The sequence below is a fragment of the Myxocyprinus asiaticus genome, chromosome 19, assembly GCF_019703515.2.
Source record: "Myxocyprinus asiaticus isolate MX2 ecotype Aquarium Trade chromosome 19, UBuf_Myxa_2, whole genome shotgun sequence".
Lineage (NCBI taxonomy): Eukaryota > Metazoa > Chordata > Actinopteri > Cypriniformes > Catostomidae > Myxocyprinus > Myxocyprinus asiaticus.
In genome coordinates, this window is record NC_059362.1 from 24,049,902 (window position 1) to 24,066,498 (window position 16,597).

Sequence of the window (16,597 nt, forward strand, 5' to 3'; positions counted from 1 at the left end):
GCCGCAACATATAATGTGAAAAAAAATTAAGGGGTCTGAATATTTTCTGAATGCACTGTAGCTACAATGTAACACATTGCCCTTTATTTTAAATTATCTCTCATTCAGCTCATCATTTTGAGTTTAAGTGTTATAACTTCTGTTGATATAAACAGAGAGATAAATTGTGGAGTGATACAAGAGACATGGTATTTTCCCATGGATACATGTAAATATACAGTTTAATGGTCATTATTACAAAAAATATTCTGCTCAATAGCATGATGACTAAATCACAATCAAGTATTTCAGAGAGCTGTGTAATACATGGTAGCAACATTAGTGTGGCTACCTGCGCCTTGTCAGCCTCAGTCCTCATGCGGTCTGCATACACGAGTCCAACATGCTGGCCAGGGTTGAAGAAGCCTGGTGATTGGTCTGTCTGCATCAGCTGACACCAACGGAAGAGATCACGGAGATTAAACTCCCATGGCCCTCCTTTCTGACCCCACTTCCTCTCAACTGTCACCTCTTGGACAAGCTTAGAGAAGAAAATCAAAGTGTTAAAAAGATGCACAGAGGAAATAGCTAACTTGTCAATCAAAAGATTAACCAAAAAAAATACAACGGGGGAGTGAGGCCTCTTCCTCTTACCCGGTTGTTGAACTGCACCATTTTTGAGATGATTTTGTTGTCAATGTTAGGAAAGATGGAGTCACCAATGAACTGCATGTCTTCACTGGTTAATGCATCCACATATACCTGAATCAGATGAGCATAGAATGCAAATCAATGTACACCACAATCATTACTGTATTTGTATATGTATTTTGGTCCCCTTATTTTATGTCCAACATTTCAGACCATGACATACAAAAGAATACAAACTACTGCAATATTATCATATATTAATGTTGTCCGTAAAATAGAGGACCACCTTTAAAACAGATTTTAAGTTTTGTGCCACCGAGAATCCATATTTAACATTTTCAGCAGAGATATTGGATCATTAGTTTTGCTCTTCTAAACTCTTCTTAAAAAAAAAAATAAAAAAAAAAAAAAACAGGCCTAGTTTTGATTCAATGTTTTATGCTTTTTGGTCATATTTCTTTTTTGTAATTGCTATAGGTAAATATTGACCTGAGTGAATCTGTTAAGGAAAGACTTGGGAAGGCCCTTGCGTCCTCCACCCTGAGTGAAAGGGTTCTGGCAGCCAAAGATCTTTGTCTTCTCTTGCTGAACATGGAAGCTCATACCCAGCTCAGGGATGTAGATCTCAGCTCGATGATCGAAGCAAGCGTTAAGGCCCTCCAGCACTGACTGAGAGGCAAGATTCAGCTGTGGAAGGGAACAATCAGCAATTAAAGCTACTCAACTAATTTAGAGGCAGATTTAACAAAAACATAATTTAGAGCAATCATTTCAGACTGGAAAATAAAGTGACATACATCCATCAACCATTCATATGTACCTCATCTAGAACAATCCAATGTCCTGCTTTCAGCCCAGCAAGGAGAGGACCATCACGCCAAGCAAACTCCCCTCCTTTACCCCCTTCAACTGGCAGGTCTGTCCCAAACAGATCTGTAACATCCTGTGCAGAGAGGACAAAACAGCACATTTATTTCAACTTTTCATTTCGACATCCCATCAGTGGCTCACAAACAGAGTCTGTGTAGTTTAAGTGTTACGCTTTCTTAATCTGACGTGTATGTACAAAAAAAGGTTCTAGATAATACGCTTTTTTTGTTTTGTTTTGTTTTTTGGTAGCGTTCTTGATTTGATGCTATGCAATGTGCTAAAGTAAAAGTCTTTAAACTTCTCTGACATACAGTTTGTTCAGAGAGGTTGATCCTGACAAGGTGGTTCCCAGAGGCCTTGGCAAGAGCAGCGACCAGGCTGGTCTTGCCCACTCCAGGTGAGCCCTCTAAAAGTATAGGTCTCTGGAGCTTTAGTGCCCGCAGAATCCTTTGAGCATTCACTGCAGTAGTGCCTGCACTCAAGGCATAGTCTGACAGATTCCTGCCCTCACTCTCAGGACCTGTGAGAAGATTAGGAGTCAGTGTGTTTGTATAAAATGCTGTAATTCTTAAAAAAGTGTCAAATGGTACTACCACAGAACTTAATGATTACCATAATCATGTGCCATTGTATTTACATGGTACTCCAAAGAATAACGTGGTACTTTCAGTAAAATGGTAGTACCATGGTACTTTTTTGTCACTGAAGCAAGAAAGGAATATCTAGGCCATTATTTAAAAAGTCAAAAATTAAACTGTCAGACCAAATTTTAGAGACATTTTCACCTGCTGCTATGTAGAAGGGGTCAATGCCAAAAAAATCTTCACCCCACTGGGGCTCTCTGGAGACGGTGGTGTCATAGACTCCAAGTGCGTCCTGCATCTCTTCATCCAGCTCAGTAATTCTGCTCAAACTCTTCTCCAGGTAGTTCAGACATGCCTTCCGTGCCACCAGCGCATTCTCTGCAGCCGACACTGTGGTTCCTGCTCAAGAGAGAAGAAAACAAAGAGGCCATTAACAAGGATGTACGGGTTACGCTCAGTAAATAAATGGAAGGAATTACAGTTACACTAAGTAAATTAATGGAAGGAATATTACACCATTAAAAGCTTTAATGAAATATATACAGCTTTTGTTTTATTTTAAAATGGCATTTCCTAGTGTCATTCCTCTGATATTTGACTGATCAAAATTGTTTGTTACCTAAACAATTGAACGTTGGAATGTTGGAATACTTGTGAAGTGTTACAGAATTTATTTTCATAATTGTGTCCTACTGTAGAAAAACAAATACAGCAAAATAGGCTACAAAAAAAAAAAAAAAGCTACATTTAAAATCTTCTTTAAGGGGGATTTAGTAACTTTTTCCTTATAAAATAAATCTTACACACAAAGAAAGTATGTACACTTGTGAGATGAAGACTTCAGTCATAATTTTACACTGAGCAGGTTGTCTCATGGGGACCGCAAATTTGAGATCAAATGACCAGCTGCTTTATCTCTGTAACCCATCTGTTATTGGACACTTTGGTTTGCAGAATAAATGGTTCAAGGCTGACTGCATATAGGGCATTTTGACAATGGCATCTGTAACTTAAGACTTTTAATTTTGAGTGATGCTGCATCTATGGCGAAAACTGTCAGTATAAAGTCCAAGACCTCTGTCATATTAGCCAGTGAAACATTAAATTACTAAGTGTACCTCAAAGTTCTTAATCATTTTGGTGGTAAATTGGTACCAAAACAAGAAAAAAGCACTGTCTCTTCTCCCACCTGAGCCGATTCCATCCACATACACAAGGCATGCTGCATGAATAAAGGCTGTTATGGTGTCCAGTCTAAGATCCCATTCAGGTTCCTCTTCCTCCAGCTCGCCCATTGTCATGAAGCCATCCTCGTCCCTCTCACACACAGTGTTCATAAAGTTCACCCATGACAGAATGTCTCGCACGCTTAGAATACACCGCCGTCCAAACTCCTGATTGGTCAGCCAGTCGATGAAGTCCAACATGAGCTCTGCTACGTCTTTACCTGGATTGGGAAGAGAGGAGAGACAATTTTCAAAATGCTTTTGCAATATAAATGCTTTTCCAGTTCTTAAAAGGAAAAACAGATTGTGATAGCCTGATTGTGAAATAATTTACTGTATACAGTATAAAGGCATATACTGTAGTGCAATAACTACACTATACAGGAAGTAATAATGTAAAGTAAAAACATTTCCAGATTACTGACCAGTTGCACATCAAAAACACTACAAATGCACAGACAAAATTGGACACCATAGAAAAATGGGAAGACAAATCTCTCAAGTGAAAAAATGAGATGTTAAGCAGAATGTTATCCTTGGTCACTATTCACTTTCATTGCATTTTTTTTTCTCCATACAATGAAAGTAAATGGTGACTGAGACTAACATTCTGCCAAACATCCTCTTTTGTGTTTCACAGAAAGATTGTTATTTTGTTGCAAAATGAGTCACCTTGGTGGTCATTCTGGTCCAGAGATAGTCCGGGCCGCAGGTTATGTTGGATGATCTGTATCAGATCATTGCGGCTGTTACTCTGGGGGCACCAAATCTCTGTGAACCTGTTCCTTAGTGCTGGAGACAGCTTTAAACAGACAAACAAAAAAGTCAGTACCACTTGCTTGTTTTTCCAGGAAAACATGATCCATCAATCCATTTATTTCACTATTACTAAATATCTTTAGAGAATCCAACTACTGGTCAATGATACAACAAAGATTTTTTGAAACCTCAATTATATAATTGTTAGCCAAAATAATTCTCCATGCTCTGACCTCTTTCTTTCCAAAGTCACCTCCAGGGTTCATGGTAGCAACAAGTCGGAACTTCTTGCCAGCGATGATGAGCTCAACATCATCATCATCTCCGCTGCCTTTCTCTGCCAGCACCAAAGACTTTTCAGTCTCCAGCACACTATATAGAACACAGACACACCCACAAAGTCACACAATTGCTTCAGGAATGAGAAGCAGCAGTATTATTGATGTAGAAGTTTGATGTATATATATATATATATACACAGCACTGTGCAAAAGTCTTAGGCATATGAGATGTTTCACAAAAGCATTTGTCTTAAGATGGTTATTTATATCTTCAGCTTTAGTGTGTCAATAGGAAAAATAAATGTTAGACTCCCAAACATTACTTTTGCAAATAGAAGAACAGGGAGCCCTGCAACAGATGTCATGCCCCCCACTGAACATAGTGTCAGTCTGAGATTACATGAAGAGACAGAAGCAATTGAGACAGCCTAAATAGACAGCAGAACTGTGGCGAATTCTCCAAGAAGCTTGGAACATCCTATCTGCCAACAACCAAGACAAACTGTGTCCAGGTGTACCTAGGAGAATTGGTGCTGTTTTAAAGGCAAAGGTGGCCACACCAAATATTGATTTAGCTTTTTTATGTTTACTGGACTTTGTATGACATTAAGTGATAAATGAAAACTATTTATGGCATTATTTTTGAAGACATCCTCACTATGTAACATTTTTCAGAAGTGCCTAAAACTTTTGCACAGTGCTGTATGTGTGTGTGTATATATAAATATATATTAGAAATACACACATATACATATACATATACATACACACATATACATACACACCGATCCGCCACAACATTAAAACCACCAGCCTAATATTACGTAGGTCCCCCTTGTGCCCCCAAAACAGTGCCAACTCGCATTCAGAGATGCTATTCTTTTCACCACAATTGTACAGAGCGGTTATCGGACTTACCGTAGACTTTTGTCAGTTTGAACCAGTCTGGCCATTCTCTGTTGACCTCTCTCATTAACAAGGCATTTCCATCCACAGAACTGCCCCTCACCTGATGTTTTTTTGTTTTTGGCACCAATACTCAAACCAGCCCATCTAGCACCAACAATTATGCCAAGCTCCAGATCACTGAGATCACATATTTTCCCCATTCTGATGGTTGATGTGAACATTAACTGAAGCTCCTGACCCATATGATTTTATGCACTGCACTGCTGCCACATGATTGGCTGATTAGATAATCGCATGGATGATTGTTGGTGCCAGACAGGCTGGTTTGAGTATTTCTGTAACTGCTGATCTCCTGAGATTTCACACACAATTGCCTTTAGAATTTACTCAGAATGGTACCAAAAACAAAAAACATCCAGTGAGGGACAGTTATGCGGAAGGAAACGCCTTACAACAGAGAATGGCCAGACTGGTTCGAACTGACAAAGTCTAAGGTAACTCAGATAACCACACTGTACAATTGTGGTGAGAAGAATAACATCTCACAATGCTATTCTGAGAAGCGGGTTGGCACTGTTTTGGCGGCATGAGGGGGACCTACACAATATTAGGCATGTGGTTTTAATGTTGTGGCTGATCGGTGTATATATATACTGTTTAGATGCAGAATTAGAAAATGGTCCTTAGTCTTAAGTTTAAGTTGACACAGCAAATTGATATAGACTGGAGGAATTGACTTCTTAATATTCTGTGTAAATCCACACCTGTTGAGTCTCTCCAGCACAGAGTCATCTGCCAGCGAGATCTCATCCATCAGAAACACACCATCCTGTTTCATTGCCAGGACCAGTGGGCCATCATTCCACTCAAACAGACGGCCGTCTTCTACATCAGCCTGAAAAATATTTAATGTCCAATCAAAATAAACAACAGCATTGATGAATATATGTAATCAGATGTTAGTCTGAGAATGGGTTTAAATTTCAGTTATAGACTCATAGGCTGCATTTACACCTTGCAGTCAAATGTGTCTCCACTGTGATCGGATAGAGATCCAATCAAAGTTACCTAAGCAAAATTAAAAACGCTACTTACAAATTTCATCAGAGGCTATGGTAACTGAAAATTCTCCATCTTATAGTAATTTTAAAAACATTGATGGATAATTCAAACACTTTTCATAACTTTGACAGTTAGGGTTTTACCTTCACTGAGCAATTTTTAGCAGCTGCAAAAGCCAAATTTCGGGTCGGCTAAACAAATTTAATGATATTCATCTCGCGTTCTGCACTTTGTAAGTGCGAAAATATGCTTCTCATCTGAAACGCACGAGGGAAGCCTGGTTTCACGTGAGTGATTTGAGGAGAAAGACAAGATATTCCAAGTGTATTTCAATTGAATAATTCATGGAATATTCTTCATGGTTCTGGTGACAGGATTGCAAGACGGCAGTGTCTGTTGCATTCTTTACATTGCAATGGCAGATTAAACCGCAATATAGCACATTAACAATGGATGACTATAGCATAACCTCATCACATAATTACTTACATAGTTTTATCCGGTTAACGAAAACGCATTTTGAATGTGGTCAGAATCCGTCCCTGACCACCTCTGAATGTGGTTTCAGTGATCACAAAGTGTCATGGGTGGATTTACACCTGGCATTTAATGTGGTCAAGTGCTATCCGATAGTGATCAGATCACCGAAAGCGCATGTTAATACAAGGTGTAAATGGGGCATCCTGACTCAATAATCTGAAGATATCTGTATTGTACCTGTTGTGTTCCTGTGTGACGAACAGGTCGGAGGCCACCAAGAAAGTCAGACGTCTCCATATGTAAATGGCAGTTAAGGGAGAAAAATTTCTGACCAGCTAGTGCCGCAAACAGCTGGCAGATCGTTGTCTTACCACACCTGCAGGTGAGGAGAGGAAAAATGAGAGCCAACTGAGCTTTAGCCATTTGATGGTCTATTTACAAATAACCAGTTAAGTCACTAAAAGTTTTACAGATGCAAAGAAGTGGCTTGACTTCTTGAGCTCAATTTTCTTTCCTTTGTTGACATATTTTCTCTTAAAATGGAAAGATGGGGTGGAACATAAAGTATCTAAGAGTATGTTCTTTTTTTTAAACAGTCAAAAGCCTTTATTTTACATCACAGTAAACTATTGCATAGTATTGCTAGTCAGAGTGGTATTGGGAGACAGGGGACATAGTCATTCTAGAAAGCATTTTATTGGACAAAAATTGGATACGCCCAAGTGTGCAGGATGGGTCATCAATATTTTGGTTTCCCAGAAGAGAGAAAATGTATATTTTTAAAGTGTATATGTGCTAAAAGTTAACTGGTTACACTTTTAGGTGTGCACTTGCATAGAGAAGACCTCAAAGCTAGCAAACATTGACTTAAAGCTACAAAAACTTTTTATTTCATGAGATCTTTAAAGTGAATGTGATAGAATGATTGTAAACAATTTTACAAATTTTATTTCTAATGTAATACTTTAGATTGCAATATGCAGAACATTTTGATTAAAAACATCACAAGAAATCTAACAAAGTATCTCCATTAGGACTCTTCTATTAGAATTTAGAGGCAGTGTCATGGTAGCTGGTCAGTTTTTGTCTCTCTGATTAGTAATGTACTCATTCAGGTTCAAGTAAGGATTGCATCACAGCTTACCCCGTGTCCCCTACAAGCAGGACAGACTCTCCAAAACGAAGCGCTCGTCCCACAAGCACAGCCAGTCTCCTCATGCCTTGGGTCCACACCACATGACCAAACTCTTCAGGGACGCCCGCAATACTGTCCACAAAAGGGCCTGCAAAAAGCCAAGCATCAATATATCAAACTGAGCCAAGCAAACCAATCAATATGGCCATTAGTAATACAATGAGCTAATCAAACAGACCTGTGGGTAATGGGGAACATAATATACAGAATTGCAGAGAGGAGATTTCGCCATCTCAAAAGAATAGTTCACCCCAAAATGTAATTTCTGTCATTATTTACTCACATTCATGACATTGCAAATGCATCTGACTTTCTGTCTTCCATGGAATACAAACAATTAATTTAAGAATATCCTGGACACACGTTTTTCCATACAATTAAAGTGAATGAGGACTAGGGAAAATCCAAAATGTTAAAACAAAAAAAACATCATAAAAGTGGTCAATACAACTTTTGTTCTATGTCACAAGTCTTTTGAAGCCATATTATAATGATGAAAAACAGACCGAAATTTAAGCCGTTATATTCTGGATACCCTTCAAAAAATTCACCTTTTTGTGTCCCTTAGAAAAAAGAAAGTCATACAGGTTTAGAATGATTTGAGGGTGAGTTTTCATTTTTGGCTGAACTATTCCTTTAATTTATCTGCATTGATGGGAAAAGGTTCACAACGTTCAGTCAATAAACTCACACTCAAAAACTTTACATATTACATAAGAACATGCTGGAGGTGAAAAGTGCTAAGATACCTTATCATTAAGGGATTGTCATTAAACTGCCCTGTGCAGTATTACTGGTTTGTTTATGTGATACAGCAATGGAACACCCAGTGAGCACAAGGTTCCTAATTGAAAGTCATCGACCTGATGTCAGAATGTGATGTGCTACTGTGTTTAAACTGTGTTTGAGTTGTGTCTGTGCTTCCAAACTCACTGAACTGAGAGGTGACCTGAGCTTCAGAGAAAAGAGTATCTGGGTTCACTGTTCTTTTAAAGTGCTTCTCTAGAATACTCTGGATGGTCTGTACTTCCTCTGGCTTCCTGACACGGCCAGCCAACAGCATGTAGCCTGAAAGACAGAACAATTTGTATAAATAATAAAAAATAAAAAAATGTATAACTATGTAAATACAGAATTTACACATTTCTGATATTTAGTATTACAAAAAAATGTTTTGTCGCTGGATGTTACCGTCATCGGCCAGATGCTGTAGCCAATCACGAGAAGAGTCATTCTGCTCCTCCAGCCTATAGCGTTCAGCCCAGCGGAACAGGTCTCTTAAAGTGATGAAACCATGTTTCCCAGCAAACACACTGGATCCACTACGTAAAGACTGACACATACAAATACACACAACACATGAAGTTCTCTAGAGCACATGTAACAGCAAAGACTTAAAGACCCTATAAAATCCCTCCTTTTAGCAGTATGCTAGCCTACAGATTTCTTCAAAGCTAATAGACATGGACTAAAAGCCATAAAACTCCAATTTTGATTTCATGGGGTCTTTAAATGACATTTTTCACAAATCTGACAAAACACTATAAAAAGCATCATGAACTACTAGAGAGATGGTGGTATTCTTTGTGAGCCTTTAAGACGTTGGCCTAAATCTTGGGAAACTGTTGCTGCATTAGACCACATGTTTGAGATACAAACCTGGAGGTTTTGCATAACTTTGATGAGTTTGGAGCAATAGGAAGGGGGCAGACTGCAGCGCTGATGGAGAATGTTCTCCAGCTCTGAACTGGGCAGCTCGTTAAAATGTAGCTCCACAAAACGATTCCTGAATGCTCGGGACAGAACCTACAAGACACATAGGTTAGACCCCAAGTGATCTTTAGATACAGTATCATTTAGATACATTCTTTACAGATTAGAAAAATTGCATACTGTGCACAGTATACATAGTATATACTGCAGCAATAGTAAGTGTAGCATGGTAGTATGCAATTTTGAAAAGCTAATGCACCTTTCTGCCCCCGTAGAGCCCAGGAGGATTCTGAGTGGCAAAGAGCATGAATCTGGGGTGGGCTTTGACCACTTCTTGTGTCTCAGCAATGAAGAGCTCTCTGTTGTCATCCAGCAATCTATTGAGGGCCTCGAGCACATCAGTTGGTGCAAGGTTCAATTCATCCAGAATGATCCAATAACCTTTCCGCATTGCATCGATAAGCACGCCTTTAGGGAAAAACCATACATGTTGTTTGCATAAAATCTTGACATATATTTATAAACAGATGGTAAAATCTACAATTCAACTTTACATAATCAGTAAGGATGTCCCGATATGATTTTTTTTTTTAAGAACGAGTACGAGTACCTATACTTACTTTTTGGTACTAGCCGATACCTGTTTTTTTGTTTTTCTGTTTTTCTGTTTATTTGTGGTTAAATAATCTCACTAGGACATAGCATGATTATAATTAGTGTGCTGAATGTTTATGTAATGACATTCGTGCATCAGATGGTATCAGTTTTTGGTATTGGAGCATGAGTGCGGTATCGGACCCGATTCCGATACCAGTATTGGGACATCCCTAATAATCAGGGGTAACAAAATATCATCTGACATGGCAGTAATAGCTTGGAATAAATATCACTGGCAAAAGGCACTCAAGTAGCACAAACTCTAATGCCTGTTGCACACAGCATTTCGAAGCAGTACGTGAGCAGCAATGAAGCAGTGTGTCTGGACAACTTTGCAGTAAACGACGTATGTGCTTTTACACCAGCAGTGTTCCTGCTGCAGAAACTGCTGGGGTTTATACAGAAAATAAAATCCAGAGCAGCACGGTGCTCAGCCTCTCTCAAATTCTCACTATAAGTTGTTGTCTTCTCTTGTACTGTTCAGTACAGCGTACTTGAGTTGTGAGGATTCGACCTTTCAAGCTGTGACAGCTCGCTCTACACCATCATCAGAACGGATTTCTCATATTTTAATGTGTTTTACTTTTTACTAATTGTTAGTGTCGGCGGCACCCTGTGCTTCACAATACTGTCCTGTGGCTGGTGTGTGACCGTGCAAAGGTTACGGTTTCCCCGCAAACCTACAATTATTAGGGGCCAAGCACCGAAGGTGCTGTGCCACCTAATGTATCTGTTAGTATTTTCATTATTATTTCTCCGCAATGGCATTCTATGGCAGCTCATAGAACCGTAAATAGGAAAATGATTACATTTGGCACACTGATAGTGGTGTGGGCATGAATAGTGCCCATAGCAAATTTGGGACCTCTAGCACAAACTCTATAGCGCCACCACCAGTTCAAAAAATCACTATTCTTCTGTGCATATCTTTTGAACCATTTGTTCTTGAGACACCATTCTTTTTTATTTTTTGTCCAATTACTCTGCACCTGATGATTCATATGAAATACATTAAAACTCCACCCATTACAGTGGCTGCCATCTTGGTTTATGATGTTTATGCATCCTAATTACAATTTTCCCAAACAATGTCTTGAAATATTCTCCAGACCGAGCCGCAAAGAAATGATAATACAGAATTCAGATTTTCGCCTTTGTTCGCAAAGTTACCGAGGTCAATGTTAAATGGAGGCTGTATCTTGGGAACACTTTGTCCTATCAAAACTAAACTTGGCATGCGTCACGAGGACCATTGTCTGAGGGCACATGCAGAGTTCCGTGACAGTGCCACCTATGGGTCAAGAATTGTGAGAAATTGCTTTTTTTGCCCATAACTTTTGAACTGTTTGTCCTAAATTCATGGGTTGGTGTCTGTGGATTCCTTAGGTCATGCGGATTTCAACTATATCAGTTTTTCCCATATCGGCCATACTGCCTCTCCACCATATTGAATTTTATGAAAAAGTGATATACATTTTAAATGCATTGTCGGATTTGAAAGAAAATAGGTATGCATTATCGACATCATGTCCTGAGAATACCGGAGCAGTTTAAAGAGAGTGCCACCTATAGTTCAAAAGATAACCCACACTTGTGTGCTTGCTCTAAACTCTGGATGCCTCTTTGCCATTTTTGAGCTATGTCAACTGAGTGGGACAGTCTGTAGAGTATTTGACTATAGTTCCAAGGATCGTGGGTTCGATCCCCATCTAGACCAGCATTAAAGTTGAATTTTGTTCTGGATGTTTTTGTGTTGTACTTACTGAATAGTTGTAATTATCCCTGATAATTTCTGCTTGCAGGTATTCTTATTGTTCTTTTTTTTCTCCCCAATGGAAGTTTAAGTCAGCACAATGAAGCATTGAACCGTATGTCCTAAAATCAGGAGCTATTTTGAAATCATATAAATTCATATGGCCGAAATGCCTGTTGTATGCATTCCCTCCTTTTCCACTGTTGTGGGAGATGCTACACAGAATATCCCTATGCAACTGTAGGGTACTTCTAGTGGCGCCTCGATGGCCAGCCAGACCATGGTTCCCTCTCCTTCCGAGTCTGTTAAGAGCATGAGCCATGGCAGCTTCCCACCAGGAGAGATCTCCTCTCCCAGATGGACAGTCGCGTTTGGCATCCGGATCCGGTTCGCATTCAGCTTTGGGTTTGGATGCTGGGGCCAACCCACTTCTAGCAGATTGTGATCCAGCGATAGTCTTTACTGTGGATAATGTCAGAGCTGTTTCAACGCAACAGCTTTATGCTGCTCATTGGAGAATATTCTCTTCATGGTGTGGAGCTCAGAGAATTGATCCGTTTCACTGTGCTGTGCCAAAGGTCTTGAGTTTTTTGCAACACTTACTGGACAACAATAAAGCGGCTTCTACTTTAAAGGTGTATGTCGCTGCCATATCTGCACATCATGCCCCAATTGATGGTTCTTCTGTGGGGTCTCAATTTTGTTTGCAATTTTTTGAAGGGGGCAAGGTGCTTAAAGCCGGTTCATGGGACTCTTTTTCCTGTGTGGGACTTGCCACTTGTCTTAGACTTTCTTAGTACATCGCCATTCGAACCAATGGGTGAGGCAGATATTAAATGGGTGTCTTTAAAGACAGCATTCCTGTTAGCTGTTGCTTCTGCTAAATGAGTAAGTGAGATCCATGCACTCTCTGTGAGTGAGTTGTGTTTGCGCTGGTTTCCAGAGGATTCAGGGGTCATTCTTCGTCCTAATCCAACCTTTCTTCCAAAAGTACTGTTACCACAATTTGTGAATCAGTCTATTAATCTGTCTGCTTTTCGTCTGCCCTCATCTCCACCCAATATGGTTATGAGAGATCATCTCCTGTGCCCCGTACGTGCTTTAAAGTCTTGTTAATTATACCGCGTTGTTCAGACAGACAGACCAGTTATTTGTCTGTCATGGAGGTGTGCGTAAGGGTGTGCCTTTGTCTAAGCAGAGACTGTCACGCTGGATTGTAGAAGTGATAAAATTGGCATATGATAAGGCTCAAATACCCTTACCAGAAGGTGTTTCTTGCCATTCTACTAGGGCAGTCTCTTCATCTTGGGCTGCCTTTCAAGGTGTTTCCTTGGCAGATATCTGTGCTGCTGCTACCTGGGCTTCTCCATGTACCTTTGCATGGTTCTACAAGGTTAATATGGCTGCTTCTCATGATGTGAGTTCTGCAGTTCTTCTGGAGCAACCTTGATGGCTTCAGGTGGGTGGCATTCCTGTGTTGGTATGTGTCATCCATTAGTGCTTAACACTGCCTCTGGCAGTCAATAGGAATTCACAAAACGCTAGTTACGTATATAACTGTGGTTCTGTGAATTCCGGATGACCGCCAGAGTCCTTTGTCATTCGGAATGTGCGAGAAAGCATTCTGAGACTGAGTACCGAGCTACTGTGGATTATATTCTTGCGTTATATGGTCTACGTCGCGACATGACTTTGTTGTTATATTTTCTTGACCTATCTAGCTGCCGCTGTGATTATCCATTTGTGCTTAACACTGCCTCTGCTGGTCATCCGGCATTCACAGAACCACAGTTACATACGTAATTAGCGTTTTTCATCTTGGTTGAAAATTTACATGAATATGAAGCTGATCATGGTGACTGCTGTGCTTTGATGTGATTGCTCAAAGCTTTGAATGTCCCTTTGGTGTGGTGCAGTGGATTGTGCATTGACCTGTGGAACGGAACGGCATAGGTTCAAATCCATGCTCGGGCAACTTGTAATGTGTTTGCTCTGTATGTCATATGCACTCTGTATTTTTTGGGTTGTGCTTAGTGTTGTGCAATGGTTTCTATGTTGGTGCTTGGCCCTGTAATTGCTGCTTGCAGCTATATTTATTATAATTGTACATTTTTATTTATATAATTACTATTTTGTATAAAATATCGTGTTCATTTAGTGTCACGCGGTGCAATCCGACGGCCAGATTGATTTGCTTACTTGTTGTAGGTGCTTGTCATAGAACTATCTTTTGCTTCAATCCAAAGATCATATTTGGCTGCTCAATTCTCGGGGCTCGCTGTTACCATCACAGCTGCTTCTTGATTCCCTCAGGTCCTAACTAAGGGCATATATTATTCAGTTGAATCATGGCTCACGGCTCCCGTCACTGGCTTTCCACCGAGTTGTAAACGGTGTCCGAATAATGATGGACACGATCACTGCCCATCGTGTTTAGGGATTCAACATTTACGGAAGACTTTGACGATCCGTGCTTGCACAGTTGTGTGCTACCGATGACAGAGAGGCAGCTTTGCCTTGGCGAGTTGGATCCTCAGTTCCTGTTAGCCTTGCACAGCCAGATTTAGCCCCGGGACACGTTCACAAGTGCTGTACATCTGCCACGGCTGGCACTCCATCAGCAAAAAAGAAAGCTGTGCCTCAAACTAACAGTTCTGAACATTTGCTTTTGAAGACTGTTGCTAATCTTTCTTCAGAAATGGCCAAGATAAAGCATCTTCTTCAAGCTCTCCAACCGCTAGAATCGGTCACGCCTACTGAGAACACACCAGTGGATGCGGATTAACTCCTAACTCCACATAATATTGATTTGGATGCTCTTTCCAGGAGCGCCTCCAATTCGCATTTTCATGATAAGGAATTGATTGATGCCGCTGTGGACGTACGGACACTCTACTGAATAAAGCATTCGAGTCAGCAGCCTATATAACTCAAGCATAGAAGACTATCTGCAAGCTGCTTCTTGCCTGCAACCAATTTGGGGTTATAAAATGTGGACTCAGTTTCTACTGACAGCTCTATTGGCCATGGGTCATGTGACCCGCAATCTGGGTACACTCTCAGTCACTCTTCTAACAGCCCGACGCTAGGTATGGCTTGCTCAGAATAGGCTGCCTGGAGATTGTAAAAAAAGACCCTGAGGGAACTGCAAATTGTTTCAGGGTATCTGTTTGGCCCCAATGTCTCTGAGGTATTACAGAAGAGAATCAAGTTGTCGGAAACCTCCCAAGATCAAGTTTTTCTGTTCAAAGTCATACAATTCGGTCTGTCTCTGTCTCCTCATGTTTTTACGAAATGCATGAGTTCAGCCCTGTCTCCTCTTTTGTCCAAGGGCATGAGACTTCTGCCCTATTTAGATGATTGGATGCTTTGTGCCCCAATGAGACTGCATGCTCTGCCTCGCTGCTTCTGCTTCTGATGTAAAAACTCGAACCCATTATCATGGGCGGCGAAAGAAATACCCACCGCTTCTCTGCTTCACCATGTGTCAAAAAACATTCAGATTAAAACAGTAACCACTGTAGTGCAACCAGCTAAAGCAGTTCTCAACTGATTTTCGCTTCAGAACCGAGATTTTACATTTGACACCAAGTGGTGACCCAACTCAGTAATAAAAAGGAAGAAAAAAAAAATGGTTTAAATTCAAAATGGTTTCTTGAATCTAGATGGTTTTATGCTCTCAGCAAACAACACAAAACACATTGTGGTCATCACAGACAATGACTATTCTCATTGCAAATTACCTCTTATTTTATATTTAATGCAGATTGGGCCTATTTTCTCTTACCTTGCATAGTTTTGTTCATTGTTTTTAAGGATAAGTGCATGTCACATAGCTTCTACTTAGTTACAGATTTTTATTTCAGGCCTTTGACTTCAACAAAAGATATGGGAAGCCTTTTGATAAGCCTATTTATTTAACTTTACCAACTATACACAATTTTATAGTTAGCTGCATTTTATTAGTTGCATTAACATTATTATTTCCCTGCTGTGCGTGCCCTTAGCAGAACAGATTTGATAGCTAATTTTGAGTTCTCTTCACACCAGAACCAGAAACACTGAACTAAACTACAATTATGCATTTGTAAGCCCGTTCTAAAGACTCTTTACCTTCTTTGAAGGTAAGTTTGCCATGCTCATCAGATGAGTAGCAGCCAATGTACTCCTGGATATCTGTGTGCTCATGGTTGTTGATTCTCACACACTGGTTTCCTGTGGCAGCTGCAAGCCATTTTATTAGACTCGTCTTTCCTACAGACGTTTCCCCCTGGATGAGCACTGGATGGATCCTAACAACACAAACAATTTACAACAACAATGGTAAGAAAATACAGGACTTGTAGCAACAAACTTGAGAGAGTTAAGACATGAAAATAAAACTGAAAAGAGCCAAGGTGCCTAACGATCGATGAAGGCAAAATACTGATGAGAAATTTCTGTAGAATTTAAATGGCCTTCATTCCCAAAGTTCAAAA

The 16,597-nt window shown here is 40.0% G+C and overlaps 1 protein-coding gene across 8 annotated transcripts in view; it reads right to left on the reverse strand.

Annotated features, from left to right (window-relative positions):
• mdn1 (midasin AAA ATPase 1) overlaps positions 1–16,597 on the reverse strand; it is an 82,096-nt gene that overhangs the window by 45,658 nt on the left and 19,841 nt on the right. For all 8 annotated transcript variants that reach the window (XM_051725180.1, XM_051725185.1, XM_051725186.1 and 5 more), the window contains exons 24-40: positions 16,233–16,411; positions 9,969–10,177; positions 9,656–9,802; positions 9,188–9,329; positions 8,930–9,064; positions 7,946–8,084; positions 7,039–7,177; positions 6,024–6,154; positions 4,303–4,441; positions 3,983–4,112; positions 3,274–3,531; positions 2,286–2,483; positions 1,812–2,020; positions 1,451–1,573; positions 1,120–1,317; positions 634–741; positions 332–520 (exon numbers count right to left, since the gene is read on the reverse strand). In XM_051725180.1, the coding sequence (XP_051581140.1) occupies positions 332–520; positions 634–741; positions 1,120–1,317; positions 1,451–1,573; positions 1,812–2,020; positions 2,286–2,483; positions 3,274–3,531; positions 3,983–4,112; positions 4,303–4,441; positions 6,024–6,154; positions 7,039–7,177; positions 7,946–8,084; positions 8,930–9,064; positions 9,188–9,329; positions 9,656–9,802; positions 9,969–10,177; positions 16,233–16,411 (2,773 nt within the window). The remainder of the gene's footprint in view (positions 1–331; positions 521–633; positions 742–1,119; positions 1,318–1,450; positions 1,574–1,811; positions 2,021–2,285; positions 2,484–3,273; positions 3,532–3,982; positions 4,113–4,302; positions 4,442–6,023; positions 6,155–7,038; positions 7,178–7,945; positions 8,085–8,929; positions 9,065–9,187; positions 9,330–9,655; positions 9,803–9,968; positions 10,178–16,232; positions 16,412–16,597) is intronic.